The sequence below is a fragment of the Somniosus microcephalus genome, chromosome 9 (genome assembly GCF_052327205.1).
Source record: "Somniosus microcephalus isolate GS21.2 chromosome 9, FLI_Smic_1.0, whole genome shotgun sequence".
NCBI classification, from domain to species: domain Eukaryota; kingdom Metazoa; phylum Chordata; class Chondrichthyes; order Squaliformes; family Somniosidae; genus Somniosus; species Somniosus microcephalus.
The window spans coordinates 249,150,311-249,173,735 of record NC_140995.1 but is presented as its reverse complement, the minus strand read 5'-3'; the positions used below and the strand labels follow the sequence as shown (position 1 = coordinate 249,173,735).

General features: G+C 49.3%; 1 protein-coding gene across 6 annotated transcripts in view; it reads right to left on the bottom strand.

Moving 5' to 3' along the window:
- Nucleotides 1-23,425, bottom strand: part of LOC147113203 (phosphofurin acidic cluster sorting protein 1-like) — a 795,587-nt gene that overhangs the window by 305,360 nt on the left and 466,802 nt on the right. For all 6 annotated transcript variants that reach the window (XM_085998126.1, XM_085998127.1, XM_085998132.1 and 3 more), the window contains exons 13-15: nucleotides 12,133-12,265; nucleotides 10,281-10,385; nucleotides 6,444-6,550 (exon numbers count right to left, since the gene is read on the bottom strand). In XM_085998126.1, coding sequence (XP_085854252.1) covers nucleotides 6,444-6,550; nucleotides 10,281-10,385; nucleotides 12,133-12,265 — 345 coding nt within the window. The remainder of the gene's footprint in view (nucleotides 1-6,443; nucleotides 6,551-10,280; nucleotides 10,386-12,132; nucleotides 12,266-23,425) is intronic.

Sequence of the window (23,425 nt, the reverse complement as noted above, 5' to 3'; positions counted from 1 at the left end):
ACTCTGCTGAGTAAATAGATTTTGTTTGCTGAGTAAATAGTTTCTGTTTGCTGAGTAAATGGATTCTGTTTGCTGAGTAAATAGATTGTTTGCTGAGTAAATAGATTCTGTTTGCTGAGTAAATAGATTCTGTTTGCTGAGTAAATAGGCTCTGTTTGCTGAGTAAATAGATTCTGTTTGCTGAGTAAATAGTTTCTGTTTGCTGAGTAAATGGATTCTGTTTGCTGAGTAAATAGACTCTGTTTGCTGAGTAAATAGATTCTGTTTGCTGAGTAGACTCTGCTGAGTAAATGGACTCTGTTTGCTGAGTTAATAGATTCTGTTTGCTGAGTAAATAGACTCTGTTTGCTGAGGAAATAGATTCTGTTTGCTGAGTAAATAGACAGTTTGCTGAGTAAATAGACTGTTTGCTGAGTAAATAGATTCTGTTTGCTGAGTATAGATTCTGTTTGCTGAGTAGACTCTGCTGAGTAAATGGACTCTGTTTGCTGAGTTAATAGATTCTGTTTGCTGAGTAAATAGACTCTGTTTGCTGAGGAAATAGATTCTGTTTGCTGAGTAAATAGACAGTTTGCTGAGTAAATAGACTGTTTGCTGAGTAAATAGATTCTGTTTGCTGAGTAAATAGACTCTGTTTGCTGAGTAAATAGACTCTGTTTGCTGAGTAAATAGACTCTGCTGAGTAAATAGATTTTGTTTGCTGAGTAAATAGTTTCTGTTTGCTGAGTAAATAGATTCTGTTTGCTGAGTAAATAGACAGTTTGCTGAGTAAATAGACTCTGCTGAGTAAATAGATTTTGTTTGCTGAGTAAATAGTTTCTGTTTGCTGAGTAAATGGATTCTGTTTGCTGAGTAAATAGATTCTGTTTGCTGAGTAAATAGATTCTGTTTGCTGAGTAAATAGATTCTGTTTGCTGAGTAAATAGGCTCTGTTTGCTGAGTAAATAGATTCTGTTTGCTGAGTAAATAGTTTCTGTTTGCTGAGTAAATGGATTCTGTTTGCTGAGTAAATAGACTCTGTTTGCTGAGTAAATGGATTCTGTTTGCTGAGTAAATAGACTGCTGAGTAAATAGATTCTGATTGCTGAGTAAATAGATTCTGTTTGCTGAGTAAATAGATTCTGTTTGCTGAGTAAATAGACTGTTTGCTGAGTAATAGATTCTGTTTGCTGAGTAATAGATTCTGTTTGCTGAGTAAATAGATTGTTTGCTGAGTAAATAGATTCTGTTTGCTGAGTAATAGATTCTGTTTGCTGAGTAAATAGACTGTTTGCTGAGTAAATAGATTCTGTTTGCTGAGTAAATAGACTGTTTGCTGAGTAAATAGATTCTGTTTGCTGAGTAAATAGACTGTTTGCTGAGTAAATAGACTGTTTGCTGAGTAAATAGATTCTGTTTGCTGAGTAAATAGATTCTGTTTGCTGAGTTAATAGATTCTGTTTGCTGAGTAAATAGACTGCTGAGTAAATAGATTCTGTTTGCTGAGTAAATAGACTCTGTTTGCTGAGTAAATAGACTGCTGAGTAAATAGATTCTGTTTGCTGAGTAAATGGACTCTGCTGAGTAAATAGATTCTGTTTGCTGAGGAAATAGATTCTGTTTGCTGAGTAAATAGACTCTGTTTGCCGAGTAAATAGACTCTGTTTGCCGAGTAAATAGACGCTGAGTAAATAGATTCTGTTTGCTGAGTAAATAGACTCTGTTTGCTGAGTAAATAGACTGTTTGCCGAGTAAATAGACTCTGTTTGCTGAGTAAATAGACTCTGTTTGCTGAGTAAATAGACTCTGTTTGCTGAGTAAATAGACTCTGTTTGCTGAGTAAATAGACTCTGTTTGCTGAGTAAATAGACTCTGTTTGCTGAGTAAATAGACTCTGTTTGCTGAGTAAATAGATTCTGTTTGCTGAGTAAATAGACTCTGTTTGCTGAGTAAATAGATTCTGTTTGCTGAGTAAATAGACTGTTTACTGAGGAAATAGATTCAGTTTGCTGGGGAAATAGATTCTGTTTGCTGAGTAATAGATTCTGTTTGCTGAGTAAATAGACTCTGTTTGCTGAGTAAATAGACTGTTTGCTGAGTAAATAGATTCTGTTTGCTGAGTAAATAGACTGTTTGCTGAGTAATAGATTCTGTTTGCTGAGTAATAGATTCTGTTTGCTGAGTAAATAGACTCTGTTTGCTGAGTAATAGATTCTGTTTGCTGAGTAATAGATTCCATTTGCTGAGTAAATAGATTCTGTTTGCTGAGTAATAGATTCTGTTTGCTGAGTAGACTCTGCTGAGTAAATGGACTCTGTTTGCTGAGTAAATAGATTCTGTTTGCTGAGTTAATAGATTCTGTTGGCTGAGTAAATAGACTGCTGAGTAAATAGATTCTGTTTGCTGAGTAAATAGATGCTGTTTGCTGAGTAAATAGACTCTGTTTGCTGAGTAAATAGACTCTGTTTGCTGAGTAATAGATTCTGTTTGCTGAGTAATAGATTCTGTTTGCTGAGTAAATAGATTGTTTGCTGAGTAAATAGATTCTGTTTGCTGAGTAATAGATTCTGTTTGCTGAGTAAATAGACTCTGTTTGCTGAGTAAATAGACTTTGCTGAGTAAATAGACTCTGTTTGCTGAGTAAATAGACTGCTGAGTAAATAGATTCTGTTTGCTGAGTAGACTCTGCTGAGTAAATGGACTCTGTTTGCTGAGTTAATAGATTCTGTTTGCTGAGTAAATAGACTCTGTTTGGAGTAAATAGATTCTGTTTGCTGAGGAAATAGATTCTGTTTGCTGAGGAAATAGACACTGTTTGCTGAGTAAATAGACTGTTTGCTGAGTAAATAGACTCTGTTTGCTGAGTAAATAGACTCTGTTTGCTGAGTAAATAGACTCTGTTTGCTGAGTAAATAGACTCTGTTTGCTGAGTATATAGACTCTGCTGAGTAAATAGATTTTGTTTGCTGAGTAAATAGTTTCTGTTTGCTGAGTAAATAGATTCTGTTTGCTGAGTAAATAGACAGTTTGCTGAGTAAATAGACTCTGCTGAGAAAATAGATTTTGTTTGCTGAGTAAATAGTTTCTGTTTGCTGAGTAAATGGATTCTGTTTGCTGAGTAAATAGATTCTGTTTGCTGAGTAAATAGATTCTGTTTGCTGAGTAAATAGGCTCTGTTTGCTGAGTAAATAGTTTCTGTTTGCTGAGTAAATGGATTCTGTTTGCTGAGTAAATAGACTGTTTGCTGAGTAAATGGATTCTGTTTGCTGAGTAAATAGACTGCTGAGTAAATAGATTCTGATTGCTGAGTAAATAGATTCTGTTTGCTGAGTAAATAGATTCTGTTTGCTGAGTAAATAGACTGTTTGCTGAGTAATAGATTCTGTTTGCTGAGTAATAGATTCTGTTTGCTGAGTAAATAGATTGTTTGCTGAGTAAATAGATTCTGTTTGCTGAGTAATAGATTCTGTTTGCTGAGTAAATAGACTGTTTGCTGAGTAAATAGATTCTGTTTGCTGAGTAAATAGACTGTTTGCTGAGTAAATAGATTCTGTTTGCTGAGTAAATAGACTGTTTGCTGAGTAAATAGACTGTTTGCTGAGTAAATAGATTCTGTTTGCTGAGTAAATAGATTCTGTTTGCTGAGTTAATAGATTCTGTTTGCTGAGTAAATAGACTGCTGAGTAAATAGATTCTGTTTGCTGAGTAAATAGACTCTGTTTGCTGAGTAAATAGACTGCTGAGTAAATAGATTCTGTTTGCTGAGTAAATGGACTCTGCTGAGTAAATAGATTCTGTTTGCTGAGGAAATAGATTCTGTTTGCTGAGTAAATAGACACTGTTTGCTGAGCAAATAGACTCTGTTTGCTGAGTAAATAGATTTTGTTTGCTGAGTAAATAGATTCTGTTTGCTGAGTAAATAGTTTCTGTTTGCTGAGTAAATGGATTCTGTTTGCTGAGTAAATAGATTGTTTGCTGAGTAAATAGATTCTGTTTGCTGAGTAAATAGATTCTGTTTGCTGAGTAAATAGTTTCTGTTTGCTGAGTAAATGGATTCTGCTTGCTGAGTAAATAGATTCTGAGTGCTGAGTAAATAGATTCTGTTTGCTGAGTAAATGGATTCTGTTTGCTGAGTAAATAGACTCTGTTTGCTGAGTAAATAGACTCTGTTTGCTGAGTAAATAGACTCTGCTGAGTAAATAGATTCCGTTTGCTGAGTAAATAGATTCTGTTTGCTGAGTAAATAGACTGTTTGCTGAGTAAATAGACTCTGTTTGCTGAGTAAATAGATTCTGTTTGCTGAGTAAATAGACTCTGTTTGCTGAGTAAATAGATTCTGTTTGCTGAGTAAATAGACTCTGTTTGCTGAGTAAATAGACTGTTTGCTGAGTAAATAGATTCTGTTTGCTGAGTAAATAGGCTCTGTTTGCTGAGTAAATAGATTCTGTTTGCTGAGTAAATAGACTGTTTGCTGAGTAAATAGATTCTGTTTGCTGAGTAAATAGACTGTTTGCTGAGTAATAGATTCTGTTTGCTGAGTAATAGATTCTGTTTGCTGAGTAATAGATTCTGTTTGCTGAGTAATAGATTCTGTTTGCTGAGTAATAGATTCTGTTTGCTGAGTAATAGATTCCATTTGCTGAGTAAATAGACTGTTTGCTGAGTAATAGATTCTGTTTGCTGAGTAATAGATTCTGTTTGCTGAGTAATAGATTCTGTTTGCTGAGTAAATGGATTCTGTTTGCTGAGTAAATAGACTGTTTGCTGAGTAAATAGATTCTGTTTGCTGAGTAAATAGACTGTTTGCTGAGTAATAGATTCTGTTTGCTGAGTAATAGATTCTGTTTGCTGAGTAAATAGATTGTTTGCTGAGTAAATAGATTCTGTTTGCTGAGTAATAGATTCTGTTTGCTGAGTAAATAGACTGTTTGCTGAGTAAATAGATTCTGTTTGCTGAGTAAATAGACTGTTTGCTGAGTAAATAGATTCTGTTTGCTGAGTAAATAGACTGTTTGCTGAGTAAATAGACTGTTTGCTGAGTAAATAGATTCTGTTTGCTGAGTAAATAGATTCTGTTTGCTGAGTTAATAGATTCTGTTTGCTGAGTAAATAGACTGCTGAGTAAATAGATTCTGTTTGCTGAGTAAATAGACTCTGTTTGCTGAGTAAATAGACTGCTGAGTAAATAGATTCTGTTTGCTGAGTAAATGGACTCTGCTGAGTAAATAGATTCTGTTTGCTGAGGAAATAGATTCTGTTTGCTGAGTAAATAGATTTTGTTTGCTGAGTAAATAGATTCTGTTTGCTGAGTAAATAGTTTCTGTTTGCTGAGTAAATGGATTCTGTTTGCTGAGTAAATAGATTGTTTGCTGAGTAAATAGATTCTGTTTGCTGAGTAAATAGATTCTGTTTGCTGAGTAAATAGTTTCTGTTTGCTGAGTAAATGGATTCTGCTTGCTGAGTAAATAGATTCTGAGTGCTGAGTAAATAGATTCTGTTTGCTGAGTAAATGGATTCTGTTTGCTGAGTAAATAGACTCTGTTTGCTGAGTAAATAGACTCTGTTTGCTGAGTAAATAGACTCTGCTGAGTAAATAGATTCCGTTTGCTGAGTAAATAGATTCTGTTTGCTGAGTAAATAGACTGTTTGCTGAGTAAATAGACTCTGTTTGCTGAGTAAATAGATTCTGTTTGCTGAGTAAATAGACTCTGTTTGCTGAGTAAATAGATTCTGTTTGCTGAGTAAATAGACTCTGTTTGCTGAGTAAATAGACTGTTTGCTGAGTAAATAGATTCTGTTTGCTGAGTAAATAGGCTCTGTTTGCTGAGTAAATAGATTCTGTTTGCTGAGTAAATAGACTGTTTGCTGAGTAAATAGATTCTGATTGCTGAGTAAATAGACTCTGTTTGCTGCAAGTCCTGCCGTAAGTCCCGCCCCGCCTCCAAAACACTGGCTGACACAGTGGTGTCAATACATATGACTCAATTTGCCCAAAGAACAGCCGCAGCAATTTTAAACAAAGATCATTCCCAGGATGTGGGCGTCGCTGGCAAGGCCGCCATTTATTGCCCATCCCTAGTTGCTCTTGAGAAGGTGGTGATAGGCCGCCTTCTTGGACCGCTGCAGTCCATGTCGTGAGTTTGCACTTGTATAGTGCCTGTACGTTATTGAAACGTCCCAAGGCATCTTAAAAAGGAGAAAGTGGGGAACTGCGCAGGAGCTGGGAGGAGGGTTACTAGGAGTGGCTGAAACCCAATCGAACAGGTGAGTTTTGAGGAAGGTTTTGAAAGTTGGGGGATGTTTAGGATGGGAATCTCAGAGCACAGGGGAATGCTAACTCAAGATGGTACTTAAGGATGAAATGAGATAGGGGACCATCAGCCTGATTGAAAGCACGCCCACACTGCCGGGGTTTTGGAAATCCTCTGCAGCTTTAACTCTCACAGTGCCCACTGGTTACTTACAATCTCTGTATTCTTGTAACGATCGTGTTAAAGGCTGCGTGGATATCTGCTGCGGAGCACGTGCAGACCATTGGCTGGCTCTTCTCGTGCAGTCGTTCATACAGATACTGGAACAAAGCAATAAATAAACTGAGGTAAATTTAACCAGTCAGCAACCTGTGTTTATACGGCACCTTTAATGGCGTCAAACCTCCCAAGGTGCTTCACAGGAGTGTTATCAGACAGAAAGTGACAACGAGCCACATAAGGAGATATTAGGACAGGTGACCAAAAGCTTGGTCAAAGGGGTAGGTTTTAAGGAGCATCTTAAAGATGGAGAGAGAGGTAGAGAGGTTTAGGGAGGGAATTCCAGAGCTTAGGGCACGCTCCAATGGCAGAGCGATTAAAATCGGGGATGGGCAAGAGGCCAGAATTGGAGGAGCGCAGAGATCTCAGGGGGTTGTAGGGCTGGAGGAGGTTACAGAGATAGGGAGGGGTGAGGACACGGAGGGATTTGAACATGAGAATTTTAAATTTGAGGCATTGCCGAACTGGGAGCCAAGTTGGTGAAGCTCTCTATATTTAGAATTGATGAAAGCTTTCTACAAAAAAAAGGATGTTAGTACTGAGACAGCCGGGACTCTGCTGCCAACATCACATTGCTGTCTGTGGGTTCTTGCTGGGAGTAAATTGGCTGCCGCGTTTAATACATTATAACAGTGACCACACTTTAAAAACTGCTCCATTCACTGCAAAGCCTCACCTAGAGCCTGTTACGCCCGTTTAGGCAGCTCGCCCTTCAGGAGGACTGAATTTCGGACCGCTTGTCTTGCTGGTAGCGGCCCTAGGTGAGTCCCAGGTGATGGGGAGAGGTCTGCAGGGGGTGGGCGGGGGAGGTGGTGATCGTGGCTGGAAGCAGCCAGCAGGAGGGCTGCTGGAATCCACACCAGTAAAACCTAAGCGTTCTGAGCAGCTCAATTTCCCTGCGGGGTCCTCAATCAGGCGTTAGGCCCATCATTAGCATAGGCAAGGGGCCGAATACCTGCTTTAAGAGGCCGACCCGGACACTGAAAATAGACCCAGGCCAAGACCTGCAAAATTAGTCATTACTGCTCGTTTTACCACCCAGAAAATGGGCACAAAATTCCTAACACAGAGAAACCAACTGCATAAAGCGGCCATTCAGCCCATCACCCTGGTACCCCCGCTATGAACGAGTTCTCCTCAGTCCCATTCCCCTGTGCCCTCTCTCTGAACGCTCTCCTCAGTCCCATTCCACTGTGCCCTCTCTCTTAACGACTTCCCCTCAGTCCCATTCCCCTGTGCCCTCTCTCTGAACGCTCTCCTCAGTCCCATTCCCCTGTGCCCTCTCTCTGAACGCTCTCCTCAGTCCCATTCCCCTGTGCCCTCTCTCTGAACGCTCTCCTCAGTCCCATTCCCGTGCCCTCTCTCTGAACACTCTCCTCAGTCCCATTCCCCTGTGCCCTCTCTCTGAACGCTCTCCTCAGTCCCATTCCCCTGTGCCCTCTCTCTGAACGCTCTCCTCAGTCCCATTCCCCTGTGCCCTCTCTCTGAACGCTCTCCTCAGTCCCATTCCCCTGTGCCCTCTCTCTGAACGCTCTCCTCAGTCCCATTCCCCTGTGCCCTCTCTCTGAACGCTCTCCTCAGTCCCATTCCCCTGTGCCCTCTCTCTGAATGCTCCCCTCAGTCCCATTCCCCTGTGCCCTCTCTCTGAACACTCCCCTCAGTCCCATTCCCCTGTGCCCTCTCTCTGAATGCTCTCCTCTGTCTCATTCCCCTGTGCCCGCTCTCTGAACGCTCTCCTCAGTCCCATTCCCCTGTGCCCTCTCTCTGAATGCTCTCCTCAGTCTCATTCCCCTGTGCCCGCTCTCTGAACGCTCCCCTCAGTCCCATTCCCCTGTGCCCTCTCTCTGAACGCTCTCCTCAGTCCCATTCCCCTGTGTCCGCGCTCTGAACGCTCTCCTCAGTCCCATTCCCCTGTGCCCGCTCTCTGAACGCTCTCCTCAGTCCCAGTCCCGTGTGCCCTCTCTCTGAACGCTCCCCTCAGTCCCATTCCCGTGCCCGCTCTCTGAACGAGTTCCCCTCAGTCCCATTCCCCTGTGCCCTCTCTCTGAACGCTCTCCTCAGTCCCATTCCCCTGTGCCCTCTCTCTGAACACTCTCCTCAGTCCCATTCCCCTGTGCCCTCTCTCTGAACGCTCTCCTCAGTCCCATTCCCCTGTGCCCTCTCTCTGAACGCTCTCCTCAGTCCCATTCCCGTGCCCTCTCTCTGAACGCTCTCCTCTGTCCCATTCCCGTGCCCTCTCTCTGAACGCTCCCCTCAGTCCCATTCCCGTGCCCTCTCTCTGAACGCTCTCCTCAGTCCCATTCCACAGTGCCCTCTCTCTGAACGCTCACCTCAGTCCCATTCCCGTGCCCTCTCTCTGAACACTCTCCTCAGTCCCATTCCCCTGTGCCCTCTCTCTGAACGCTCTCCTCAGCCCCATTCCCCTGTGCCCTCTCTCTGAACACTCTCCTCAGTCCCATTCCCCTGTGCCCTCTCTCTGAACGCTCTCCTCAGCCCCATTCCCCTGTGCCCTCTCTCTGAACGTTCTCCTCAGTCCCATTCCCCTGTGCCCTCTCTCTGAACGCTCTCCTCAGCCCCATTCCCCTGTGCCCTCTCTCTGAACGTTCTCCTCAGTCCCATTCCCCTGTGCCGTCTCTCTGAACGCTCTCCTCAGCCCCATTCCCCTGTGCCCTCTCTCTGAATGCTCCCCTCAGTCCCATTCCCCTGTGCCCCCTCTCTGAACGCTCTCCTCAGTCCCATTCCCCTGTGCCCTCTCTCTGAACGCTCTCCTCAGTCCCATTCCCCTGTGCCCTCTCTCTGAATGCTCTCCTCAGTCCCATTCCCGTGTCCTCTCTCTGAACGCTCTCCTCAGTCCCATTCCCGTGTCCTCTCTCTGAATGCTCTCCTCAGTCCCATTCCCGTGCCCTCTCTCTGAACGCCCTCCTCAGTCCCATTCCCGTGCCCTCTCTCTGAACGCTCTCCTCAATCCCATTCCCCTGTGCCCTCTCTCTGAAAGCTCCCCTCAGTCCCATTCCCCTGTGCCCTCTCTCTGAACGCTCTCCTCAGTCCCATTCCCCTGTGCCCTCTCTCTGAACGCTCTCCTCAGTCCCATTCCCCTGTGCCCTCTCTCTGAACGCTCTCCTCAGTCCCATTCCCGTGCCCTCTCTGAATGCTCTCCTCAGTCCCATTCCCCTGTGCCCTCTCTCTGAACGCTCTCCTCAGTCCCATTCCCCTGTGCCCTCTCTCTGAACGCTCTCCTCAGCCCCATTCCCCTGTGCCCTCTCTCTGAACGCTCTCCTCAGTCCCATTCCCCTGTGCCCTCTCTCTGAACGCTCTCCTCAGCCCCATTCCCCTGTGCCCTCTCTCTGAACGTTCTCCTCAGTCCCATTCCCCTGTGCCCTCTCTCTGAACGCTCTCCTCAGTCCCATTCCCCTGTGCCCTCTCTCTGAACGCTCTCCTCAGTCCCATTCCCCTGTGCCCCCTCTCTGAACGCTCTCCTCAGTCCCATTCCCCTGTGCCCTCTCTCTGAACGAGTTCCCCTCAGTCCCATTCCCCTGTGCCCTCTCTCTGAACGCTCTCCTCAGTCCCATTCCCCTGTGCCCTCTCTCTGAACAAGTTCCCTTCAGTCCCATTCCCCCGTGGCCTCTCTCTGAACGAGTTCCCCTCAATCCCATTCCCCTGTGCCCTCTCTCTGAACAAGCTCTCTACAGTGCAGGTGTCGGGGAATGGTGTCCCTGCTCCCCACACTGAAATAGTTGTTAGGGATGTGAGTTGTGCCACTGATGTCCTTACCTGTCCCTGCCAGTCTGTGGTGTTCACCAGGATGATGCTCTCTGGCAGCTGCTCGTCTGATATTAGGATCTGGTTCAGCTGGTCGTAAACAGACTTACGGGGGACCTAAGGAGAAAAGGGGGAGTAAGTCCCGACATCAGCGGCCGGCTACAGAAATACAGATTGACTTATTCCCTGGCACTCGGAATACATTGAAGGGAAGGACAATCTGTGGGTAGGGAAGCACGATATATTCCAAGTACTCCTATACATGTTGGAAAAAAATGGTCTGGGCTCGGGCAGGACAAGAGGAAATTCTGCCCTCTGATATTGTGAGGAAGTTCCCGTCAATGTCCTGAGGATCATACCTTCCTCCGGTATGAGCATGTTCAATACAACGTGCTCTCTTCTCACTCCCCCTGATCATGTGTGAGATACCAGCCTGGGTCACCCACGAGTGACCGAGGCCAGGTCATGTAGCTCGTACACACTGCAGTCTAACCACACATAATCGGCTTTTCCAAATTCTTTAATCCCACAGTTGCTATGCAGCTGAACTAAAAAAGGATGTAAAGTCTGATATCACATCTTTAAGCTATTTCCGAAATTTAATCTTACATTCATTTAATCTAATTTCTTCTGACCGTTAAAAAATGTGGAGCGATGTTTTGTAACACACACTGCCCATTCACGAGTCAATGTCTGAAGGGGAACAGATGGCAGTACTGAGGGAGCGCCGCACAGTCGGAGGGGCAGTACTGAGGGAGCGCTGCACTGTCGGAGGGGCAGTACTGAGGGAGCGCTGCACTGTCGGAGGGGCAGTACTGAGGGAGCGCTGCATTGTCGGAGGGGCAGTACTGAGGGAGCGCTGCACTGTCGGAGGGGCAGTACTGAGGGAGCGCCGAACTGTCGAAGGGGCAGTACTGAGGGAGCGCTGCACTGTCGGAGGGGCAGTACTGAGGGAGCGCTGCACTGTCGGAGGGGCAGTACTGAGGGAGCGCCGCACTGTCGGAGGGGCAGTACTGAGGGAGCGCCGCACTGTCGGAGGGGCAGTACTGAGGGAGCGCCGCACTGTCGGAGGGGCAGTACTGAGGGAGCGCCGCACTGTCGGAGGGGCAGTACTGAGGGAGCGCCGCACTGTCGGAGGGGCAGTACTGAGGGAGCGCTGCACTGTCGGAGGGGTAGTACTGAGGGAGCGCTGCACTGTCGGAGGGGCAGTACTGAGGGAGCGCTGCATTGTCGGTGGGGCAGTACTGAGGGAGCTCTGCACTGTCGGAAGGGCAGTACTGAGGGGGCGCTGCACTGTCGGAGGTGCCGTTTTTCAGATGAGACGTTAAACCGAGGCCCTGTCTGCTCTCTCAGGCGGATGTAAAAAATCCCATAGCACTATTTCCAAGAAGAGCAGGAGAAGTTCTCCCCGGTGTCCGGGGGCCAATATTTAGCCATCAACCAACTTCACTAAAACAGATGATCCGGTCATTCTCACATTGCTGTTTGTGGGAGCTTGCTGTGTGCAAATTGGCTGCCGCGTTTCCTACATTACAACAGTGACTACATTTCAAAAGATCAGCCATGATCTCAGTGAATGGCGGAGCAGGCTCAAGGGGCTGAATGGCCTACTCCTGTTTCTATGTTCCGATTGGACGTCTTGAGGTTGTGAAAGACGCTGTAATAATGCAAGTACTTGCGTTCTTTTGATTAAATATCACGCCAACACCCACTCTCTGGGCTCCCACATGAAGAGGAGCTTCCTGGACACGGCACTGGAGAGCGGATGGTGCCTGTGCAACTGTACCCCAGCAAGTCAGTGACTTCACAAGAGATGGGACAAACTGGAAGGGGTGGGGGAAAGAGAACGGATATTCCGATTAACCTGAGTGTTGAATCTGGAGTCTGGCAAGCACTCGCTGTCGAAACTGCTGGCTCTGTCACCTTGTGTCTTTGAGTTCTGCCGATCTTTCAGCGAGGTGCTCCTGGGTCGTCGCAGCTGTCTACTTTCTGACTTACTGAATGGGGGAAATAAGAAGAACGACTTTAGTAATCCCCGAGGGAATAAAAAGAGCCATCCTTAAATAATGAAACGCCCAGCATTAAACTCCTGGTGCCACCACTGTCGCAGGTACTGTCATACTGCAGGAGAACGGCTTGAGATGGTTAAACCCCTGGTGCCACCACTGTCGCAGGTACTGTCATACTGCAGGAGAACGGCTTGAGATGATTAAACCCCTGGTGCCACCACCACTGTCGCAGGTACTGTCATACTGCAGGAGAACGGCTTGAGATGGTTAAACCCCTGGTGCCACCACTGTCGCAGGTACTGTCACACTGCAGGAGAACGGCTTGAGATGATTAAACCCCTGGTGCCGCCACCACTGTCGCAGGTACTGTCATACTGCAGGAGAACGGCTTGAGATGATTAAACCCCTGGTGCCGCCACCACTGTCGCAGGTACTGTCACACTGCAGGAGAACGGCTTGAGATGATTAAACCCCTGGTGCCACCACCACTGTCGCAGGTACTGTCACACTGCAGGAGAACGGCTTGAGATGATTAAACCCCTGGTGCCACCACCACTGTCGCAGGTACTGTCATACTGCAGGAGAACGGCTTGAGATGGTTAAACCCCTGGTGCCACCACTGTCGCAGGTACTGCCATACTGCAGGAGAACGGCTTGAGATGATTAAACCCCTGGTGCCACCACTGTCGCAGGTACTGCCATACTGCAGGAGAACGGCTTGAGATGATAAAACCCCTGGTGCCACCACTGTCACAGGTACTGTCATACTGCAGGAGAACGGCTTGAGATGATTAAACCCCTGGTGCCACCACTGTCGCAGGTACTGTCATACTGCAGGAGAACGGCTTGAGATGATTAAACCCCTGGTGCCACCACCACTGTCGCAGGGACTGTCACACTGCAGGAGAACGGCTTGAGATGGTTAAACCCCTGGTGCCGCCACTGTCGCAGGTACTGTCATACTGCAGGAGAACGGCTTGAGATGGTTAAACCACTGGTGCCGCCACTGTCACAGGTACTGTCATACTGCAGGAGAACGGCTTGAGATGATTAAACCCCTGGTGCCGCCACTGTCGCAAGTACTGTCACACTGCAGGAGAACGGCTTGAGATGGTTAAACCCCTGGTGCCGCCACCACTGTCGCAGGTACTGTCACACTGCAGGAGAACGGCTTGAGATGGTTAAACCCCTGGTGCCACCACTGTCGCAGGTACTGTCATACTGCAGGAGAACGGCTTGAGATGATTAAACCCCTGGTGCCGCCACTGTCGCAGGTACTGTCATACTGCAGGAGAACGGCTTGAGATGATTAAACCCCTGGTGCCGCCACCACTGTCGCAGGTACTGTCATACTGCAGGAGAACGGCTTGAGATGGTTAAACCCCTGGTGCCACCACTGTCGCAGGTACTGTCATACTGCAGGAGAACGGCTTGAGATGATTAAACCCCTGGTGCCACCACCACTGTCGCAGGTACTGTCATACTGCAGGAGAACGGCTTGAGATGGTTAAACCCCTGGTGCCACCACCACTGTCGCAGGTACTGTCATACTGCAGGAGAACGGCTCGAGATGGTTAAACCCCTGGTGCCACCACTGTCGCAGGTACTGTCATACTGCAGGAGAACGGCTTGAGATGGTTAAACCCCTGGTGCCACCACCACTGTCGCAGGTACTGTCACATTGCAGGAGAACGGCTTGAGATGGTTAAACCCCTGGTGCCACCACCACTGTCGCAGGTACTGTCATACTGCAGGAGAACGGCTTGAGATGATTAAACCCCTGGTGCCGCCACCACTGTCGCAGGTACTGTCATACTGCAGGAGAACGGCTTGAGATGATTAAACCCCTGGTGCCACCACTGTCGCAGGTACTGTCATACTGCAGGAGAACGGCTTGAGATGGTTAAACCCCTGGTGCCACCACTGTCGCAGGTACTGTCACACTGCAGGAGAACGGCTTGAGATGATTAAACCCTTGGTGCCGCCACCACTGTCGCAGGTACTGTCATACTGCAGGAGAACGGCTTGAGATGGTTAAACCCCTGGTGTCGCCACCACTGTCGCAGGTACTGTCACACTGCAGGAGAACGGCTTGAGATGGTTAAACCCCTGGTGCCACCACTGTCGCAGGTACTGTCATACTGCAGGAGAACGGCTTGAGATGATTAAACCCCTGGTGCCACCACTGTCGCAGGTACTGTCACACTGCAGGAGAACGGCTTGAGATGGTTAAACCCCTGGTGCCACCACTGTCGCAGGTACTGTCATACTGCAGGAGAACGGCTTGAGATGGTTAAACCCCTGGTGCCACCACTGTCGCAGGTACTGTCACACTGCAGGAGAACGGCTTGAGATGATTAAACCCCTGGTGCCACCACCACTGTCGCAGGTACTGTCATACTGCAGGAGAACGGCTTGAGATGGTTAAACCCCTGGTGCCACCACTGTCACAGGTACTGTCATACTGCAGGAGAACGGCTTGAGATGGTTAAACCCCTGGTGCCACCACCACTGTCGCAGGTACTGTCATACTGCAGGAGAACGGCTTGAGATGATTGAACCCCTGGTGCCACCACCACTGTCGCAGGTACTGTCATACTGCAGGAGAACGGCTTGAGATGGTTAAACCCCTGGTGCCGCCACCACTGTCGCAGGTACTGTCATACTGCAGGAGAACGGCTTGAGATGGTTAAACCCCTGGTGCCACCACCACTGTCGCAGGTACTGTCATACTGCAGGAGAACGGCTTGAGATGGTTAAACCCCTGGTGCCGCCACCACTGTCGCAGGTACTGTCATACTGCAGGAGAACGGCTTGAGATGGTTAAACCCCTGGTGCCACCACTGTCGCAGGTACTGTCACACTGCAGGAGAACGGCTTGAGATGGTTAAACCCCTGGTGCCGCCACCACTGTCGCAGGTACTGTCATACTGCAGGAGAACGGCTTGAGATGGTTAAACCCCTGGTGCCACCACCACTGTCGCAGGTACTGTCATACTGCAGGAGAACGGCTTGAGATGATTAAACCCCTGGTGCCACCACCACTGTCGCAGGTACTGTCATACTGCAGGAGAACGGCTTGAGATGATTAAACCCCTGGTGCCACCACCACTGTCGCAGGTACTGTCATACTGCAGGAGAACGGCTTGAGATGATTAAACCCCTGGTGCCACTACCACTGTCGCAGGTAGTGTCATACTGCAGGAGAACGGCTTGAGATGATTAAACCCCTGGTGCCACCACTGTCGCAGGTACTGTCATACTGCAGGAGAACGGCTTGAGATGGTTAAACCCCTGGTGCCACCACCACTGTCGCAGGTAGTGTCATACTGCAGGAGAACGGCTTGAGATGATTAAACCCCTGGTGCCATCACTGTCGCAGGTACTGTCATACTGCAGGAGAACGGCTTGAGATGATTAAACCCCTGGTGCCGCCACTGTCGCAGGTACTGTCATACTGCAGGAGAACGGCTTGAGATGATTAAACCCCTGGTGCCGCCACCACTGTCGCAGGTACTGTCATACTGCAGGAGAACGGCTTGAGATGGTTAAACCCCTGGTGCCACCACCACTGTCGCAGGTACTGTCATACTGCAGGAGAACGGCTTGAGATGGTTAAACCCCTGGTGCGACCACCACTGTCGCAGGTACTGTCATACTGCAGGAGAACGGCTTGAGATGGTTAAACCCCTGGTGCCACCACTGTCGCAGGTACTGTCATACTGCAGGAGAACGGCTTGAGATGGTTAAACCCCTGGTGCCACCACCACTGTCGCAGGTACTGTCATACTGCAGGAGAACGGCTTGAGATGATTAAACCCCTGGTGCCACCATCACTGTCGCAGGTACTGTCATACTGCAGGAGAACGGCTTGAGATGGTTAAACCCCTGGTGCCACCACTGTCGCAGGTACTGCCATACTGCAGGAGAACAGCTTGAGATGGTTAAACCCCTGGTGCCACCACTGTCGCAGGTACTGTCATACTGCAGGAGAACGGCTTGAGATGATTAAACCCCTGGTGCCGCCAGCACTGTCGCAGGTACTGTCACACTGCAGGAGAACGGCTTGAGATGATTAAACCCCTGGTGCCACCACCACTGTCGCAGGTACTGTCACACTGCAGGAGAACGGCTTGAGATGATTAAACCCCTGGTGCCACCACCACTGTCGCAGGTACTGTCATACGGCAGGAGAACGGCTTGAGATGGTTAAACCCCTGGTGCCACCACTGTCGCAGGTACTGCCATACTGCAGGAGAACGGCTTGAGATGATTAAACCCCTGGTGCCACCACTGTCGCAGGTACTGCCATACTGCAGGAGAACGGCTTGAGATGATTAAACCCCTGGTGCCACCACTGTCACAGGTACTGTCATACTGCAGGAGAACGGCTTGAGATGATTAAACCCCTGGTGCCACCACTGTCGCAGGTACTGTCATACTGCAGGAGAACGGCTTGAGATGATTAAACCCCTGGTGCCACCACCACTGTCGCAGGTACTGTCATACTGCAGGAGAACGGCTTGAGATGGTTAAACCCCTGGTGCCACCACCACTGTCGCAGGTACTGTCATACTGCAGGAGAACGGCTTGAGATGGTTAAACCCCTGGTGCCACCACCACTGTCGCAGGTACTGCCATACTGCAGGAGAACGGCTTGAGATGGTTAAACCCCTGGTGCCACCACTGTCGCAGGTACTGTCATACTGCATGAGAACGGCTTGAGATGGTTAAACCCCTGGTGCCACCACCACTGTCGCAGGTACTGTCATACTGCAGGAGAACGGCTTGAGATGGTTAAACCCCTGGTGCCACCACCACTGTCGCAGGTACTGCCATACTGCAGGAGAACGGCTTGAGATGGTTAAACCCCTGGTGCCACCACTGTCGCAGGTACTGTCATACTGCAGGAGAACGGCTTGAGATGGTTAAACCCCTGGTGCCGCCACCACTGTCGCAGGTACTGTCATACTGCAGGAGAACGGCTTGAGATGGTTAAACCCCTGGTGCCACCACTGTCGCAGGTACTGTCACACTGCAGGAGAACGGCTTGAGATGGTTAAACCCCTGGTGCCGCCACCACTGTCACAGGTACTGTCATACTGCAGGAGAACGGCTTGAGATGATTAAACCCCTGGTGCCACCACCACTGTCGCAGGTACTGTCATACTGCAGGAGAACGGCTTGAGATGATTAAACCCCTGGTGCCACCACCACTGTCGCAGGTACTGTCACACTGCAGGAGAACGGCTTGAGATGGTTAAACCCCTGGTGCCACCACTGTCGCAGGTACTGTCTTACTGCAGGAGAACGGCTTGAGATGATTAAACCCCTGGTGCCACCACCACTGTCGCAGGTACTGTCATACTGCAGGAGAACGGCTTGAGATGATTAAACCCCTGGTGCCACCACTGTCGCAGGTACTGTCATACTGCAGGAGAACGGCTTGAGATGATTAAACCCCTGGTGCCACCACTGTCGCAGGTACTGTCACACTGCAGGAGAACGGCTTGAGATGGTTAAACCCCTGGTGCCACCACTGTCGCAGGTACTGTCATACTGCAGGAGAACGGCTTGAGATGATTAAACCCCTGGTGCCACCACCACTGTCGCAGGTACTGTCACACTGCAGGAGAACGGCTTGAGATGATTAAACCCCTGGTGCCACCACCACTGTCGCAGGTACTGTCATACTGCAGGAGAACGGCTTGAGATGATTAAACCCCTGGTGCCACCACTGTCGCAGGTACTGTCACACTGCAGGAGAACGGCTTGAGATGGTTAAACCCCTGGTGCCACCACTGTCGCAGGTACTGTCATACTGCAGGAGAACGGCTTGAGATGGTTAAACCCCTGGTGCCACCACCACTGTCGCAGGTACTGTCATACTGCAGGAGAACGGCTTGAGATGATTAAACCCCTGGTGCCGCCACCACTGTCGCAGGTACTGTCATACTGCAGGAGAACGGCTTGAGATGGTTAAACCCCTGGTGCCACCACCACTGTCGCAGATACTGTCATACTGCAGGAGAACGGCTTGAGATGATTAAACCCCTGGTGCCGCCACCACTGTCGCAGGTACTGTCATACTGCAGGAGAACGGCTTGAGATGATTAAACTCCTGGTGCCACCACTGTCGCAGGTACTGTCACACTGCAGGAGAACGGCTTGAGATGGTTAAACCCCTGGTGCCACCACCACTGTCGCAGGTACTGTCACACTGCAGGAGAACGGCTTGAGATGATTAAACCCCTGGTGCCGCCACCACTGTCGCAGGTACTGTCATACTGCAGGAGAACGGCTTGAGATGGTTAAACCCCTGGTGCCGCCACCACTGTCGCAGGTACTGTCATACTGCAGGAGAACGGCTTGAGATGGTTAAACCCCTGGTGCCGCCACCACTGTCGCAGGTACTGTCATACTGCAGGAGAACGGCTTGAGATGGTTAAACCCCTGGTGCCACCACCACTGTCGCAGGTACTGTCATACTGCAGGAGAACGGCTTGAGATGATTAAACCCCTGGTGCCGCCACCACTGTCGCAGGTACTGTCATACTGCAGGAGAACGGCTTGAGATGGTTTAACCCCTGGTGCCACCACCACTGTCGCAGGTACTGTCATCCTGCAGGAGAACGGCTTGAGATGATTAAACCCCTGGTGCCACCACTGTCGCAGGTACTGTCACACTGCAGGAGAACGGCTTGAGATGGTTAAACCCCTGGTGCCGCCACTGTCGCAGGTACTGTCACACTGCAGGAGAACGGCTTGAGATGGTTAAACCCCTGGTGCCACCACTGTCGCAGGTACTGTCATACTGCAGGAGAACGGCTTGAGATGATTAAACCCCTGGTGCCGCCACCACTGTCGCAGGTACTGTCATACTGCAGGAGAACGGCTTGAGATGGTTAAACCCCTGGTGCCGCCACCACTGTCGCAGGTACTGTCACACTGCAGGAGAACGGCTTGAGATGGTTAAACCCCTGGTGCCACCACTGTCGCAGGTACTGTCATACTGCAGGAGAACGGCTTGAGATGATTAAACCCCTGGTGCCACCACTGTCGCAGGTACTGTCATACTGCAGGAGAACGGCTTGAGATGGTTAAACCCCTGGTGCCACCACTGTCGCAGGTACTGTCACACTGCAGGAGAACGGCTTGAGATGGTTAAACCCCTGGTGCCACCACTGTCGCAGGTACTGTCATACTGCAGGAGAACGGCTTGAGATGATTAAACCCCTGGTGCCACCACCACTGTCGCAGGTACTGTCATACTGCAGGAGAACGGCTTGAGATGGTTAAACCCCTGGTGCCACCACTGTCGCAGGTACTGTCATAGATACATAGATACATAGAAGATAGGAGCAGGAGTAGGCCATTCGGCCCTTCGTGCCTCCTCCGCCATTCGATGAGATCATGGCTGATCCTTTAATTCAGTATCCCGTCCCCGCCTTCTCTCCGTAACCCTTAACCCCTTTTGCCCGTAGAAATATATCTAATTCCCTCTTAAATATATTTAATGAGCTGGCGTACACTGCCCTCTGTGGCAATGAGTTCCACAGGTTCACCACTCTCTGAGTGAAGAAATTCCCCCTCATCTCTGTCCTAAATGGTTTAGCCCTTATCCTTAAATTATGTCCTCTAGTTCTGTTCTCACCCGCCAAGGGAAACATTCCTTCTGCATCCAGTCTGTCTAGACCTGTCAGAATTTTATACACTTCTATGAGGTCCCCTCTCAATCTTCTAAACTCCAGTGTGTACATCCCTAAACTACATAGTCTCTCCTCATAGGTCATTCCCGCCATTCCTGGTATCAGCCTGGTGAATCGCCGCTGCACCCCCTCCATGGCAAGAACATCCTTCCTCAGATGAGGCGACCAAAACTGTACACAGTACTCGAGGTGTGGTCTCACCAGTGCCCTGTACAGCTGCAGCAAGGTATCCCTGTTCCTGTATTCTAACCCTTTTGCTATGAAGGCCAGCATACCGTTTGCCTTCTTGACCGCCTGTTGCACCTGCATGCTCGCCTTCAGTGACTGGTGTACAAGAACACCCAGGTCTCTCTGTACTTCCCCCTCTCCCAATCTATTGCCATTTAAATAATAATTTGCCCTCCCGTTCCTGCACCCAAGGTGGATAACTTCGCACTTGTCCACATTATAGTGCATCTGCCATTTATCCGCCCAATCGCCCAGTCTGTCCAAATCGCTCTGGAGCTTCCTGGTCTCTTCCTCTGAGCCCACCCCCCCTCCTAGTTTAGTGTCGTCTGCAAATTTGGAAATGCTGCATCCGACTCCCTGATCCAGGTCATTAATGTAAATTGTGAACAGCTGGGGGCCCAGGACAGATCCCTGTGGTACCCCACTTGTTACTGCCTGCCATTCAGAAAATGAGCCGTTTATTCCAACTCTCTGTTTTCTATCTGACAGCCAGTTCCCTATCCACGCCAAAACTTTCCCCTTTATCCCATGAGCCTCAATTTTCCATGCTAATCTTTTATGTGGGACCTTATCGAAGGCCTTTTGGAAGTCCAGGTACACCACATCTACTGGCTCTCCCCCATCTATTCTACCAGTTACTCCCTCAAAAAATTCCAATAGATTAGTCAAGCACGATTTACCCTTTGTAAATCCATGTTGACTCTGTCCTATCCTGTCCCCATTTGCTAAGTGCTCCGCTATTTCATCCTTAATGATGGACTCCAGCATTTTGCCCACAACTGATGTCGCAGGTACTGTCATACTGCAGGAGAACGGCTTGAGATGGTTAAACCCCTGGTGCCACCACTGTCGCAGGTACTGTCATACTGCAGGAGAACGGCTTGAGATGGTTAAACCCCTGGTGCCACCACTGTCGCAGGTACTGTCATACTGCAGGAGAACGGCTTGAGATGATTAAACCCCTGGTGCCACCACTGTCGCAGGTACTGTCATACTGCAGGAGAACGGCTTGAGATGGTTAAACCCCTGGTGCCACCACCACTGTCGCAGGTACTGTCACACTGCAGGAGAACGGCTTGAGATGGTTAAACCCCTGGTGCCACCACTGTCGCAGGTACTGTCATACTGCAGGAGAACGGCTTGAGATGGTTAAACCCCTGGTGTCACCACCACTGTCGCAGGTACTGTCACACTGCAGGAGAACGGCTTGAGATGGTTAAACCCCTGGTGCCGCCACCACTGTCGCAGGTACTGTCATACTGCAGGAGAACGGCTTGAGATGATTAAACCCCTGGTGCCACCACCACTGTCGCAGGTACTGTCACACTGCAGGAGAACGGCTTGAGATGGTTAAACCCCTGGTGCCACCACTGTCGCAGGTACTGTCATACTGCAGGAGAACGGCTTGAGATGATTAAACCCCTGGTGCCACCACCACTGTCGCAGGTACTGTCATACTGCAGGAGAACGGCTTGAGATGATTAAACTCCTGGTGCCACCACTGTCGCAGGTACTGTCATACTGCAGGAGAACGGCTTGAGATGATTAAACCCCTGGTGCCACCACCACTGTCGCAGGTACTGTCATACTGCAGGAGAACGGCTTGAGATGGTTAAACCCCTGGTGCCACCACCACTGTCGCAGGTACTGTCATACTGCAGGAGAACGGCTTGAGATGGTTAAACCCCTGGTGCCACCACCACTGTCGCAGGTACTGTCACACTGCAGGAGAACGGCTTGAGATGATTAAACCCCTGGTGCCACCACTGTCGCAGGTACTGTCACACTGCAGGAGAACGGCTTGAGATGATTAAACCCCTGGTGCCACCACCACTGTCGCAGGTACTGTCATACTGCAGGAGAACGGCTTGAGATGATTAAACCCCTGGTGCCACCACTGTCGCAGGTACTGTCATACTGCAGGAGAACGGCTTGAGATGATTAAACCCCTGGTGCCGCCACCACTGTCGCAGGTACTGTCATACTGCAGGAGAACGGCTTGAGATGGTTAAACCCCTGGTGCCGCCACTGTCGCAGGTACTGTCACACTGCAGGAGAACGGCTTGAGATGGTTAAACCCCTGGTGCCGCCACCACTGTCGCAGGTACTGTCACACTGCAGGAGAACGGCTTGAGATGATTAAACCCCTGGTGCCACCACCACTGTCGCAGGTACTGTCATACTGCAGGAGAACGGCTTGAGATGGTTAAACCCCTGGTGCCACCACCACTGTCGCAGGTACTGTCACACTGCAGGAGAACGGCTTGAGATGATTAAACCCCTGGTGCCACCACTGTCGCAGGTACTGTCATACTGCAGGAGAACGGCTTGAGATGATTAAACCCCTGGTGCCACCACTGTCGCAGGTACTGTCATACTGCAGGAGAACGGCTTGAGATGATTAAACCCCTGGTGCCACCACCACTGTCGCAGGTACTGTCACACTGCAGGAGAACGGCTTGAGATGATTAAACCCCTGGTGCCACCACTGTCGCAGGTACTGTCATACTGCAGGAGAACGGCTTGAGATGATTAAACCCCTGGTGCCACCACTGTCGCAGGTACTGTCATACTGCAGGAGAACGGCTTGAGATGGTTAAACCCCTGGTGCCGCCACCACTGTCGCAGGTACTGTCATACTGCAGGAGAACGGCTTGAGATGATTAAACCTCTGGTGCCACCACCACTGTCGCAGGTACTGTCATACTGCAGGAGAACGGCTTGAGATGGTTAAACCCCTGGTGCCACCACCACTGTCGCAGGTACTGTCATACTGCAGGAGAACGGCTTGAGATGATTAAACCCCTGGTGCCACCACTGTCGCAGGTACTGTCATACTGCAGGAGAACGGCTTGAGATGGTTAAACCCCTGGTGCCACCACCACTGTCGCAGGTACTGTCATACTGCAGGAGAACGGCTTGAGATGGTTAAACCCCTGGTGCCACCACTGTCACAGGTACTGTCATACTGCAGGAGAACGGCTTGAGATGGTTAAACCCCTGGTGCTGCCACTGTCGCAGGTACTGTCATACTGCAGGAGAACGGCTTGAGATGATTAAACCCCTGGTGCCACCACCACTGTCGCAGGTACTGTCACACTGCAGGAGAACGGCTTGAGATGGTTAAACCCCTGGTGCCACCACTGTCGCAGGTACTGTCATACTGCAGGAGAACGGCTTGAGATGATTAAACCCCTGGTGCCACCACCAC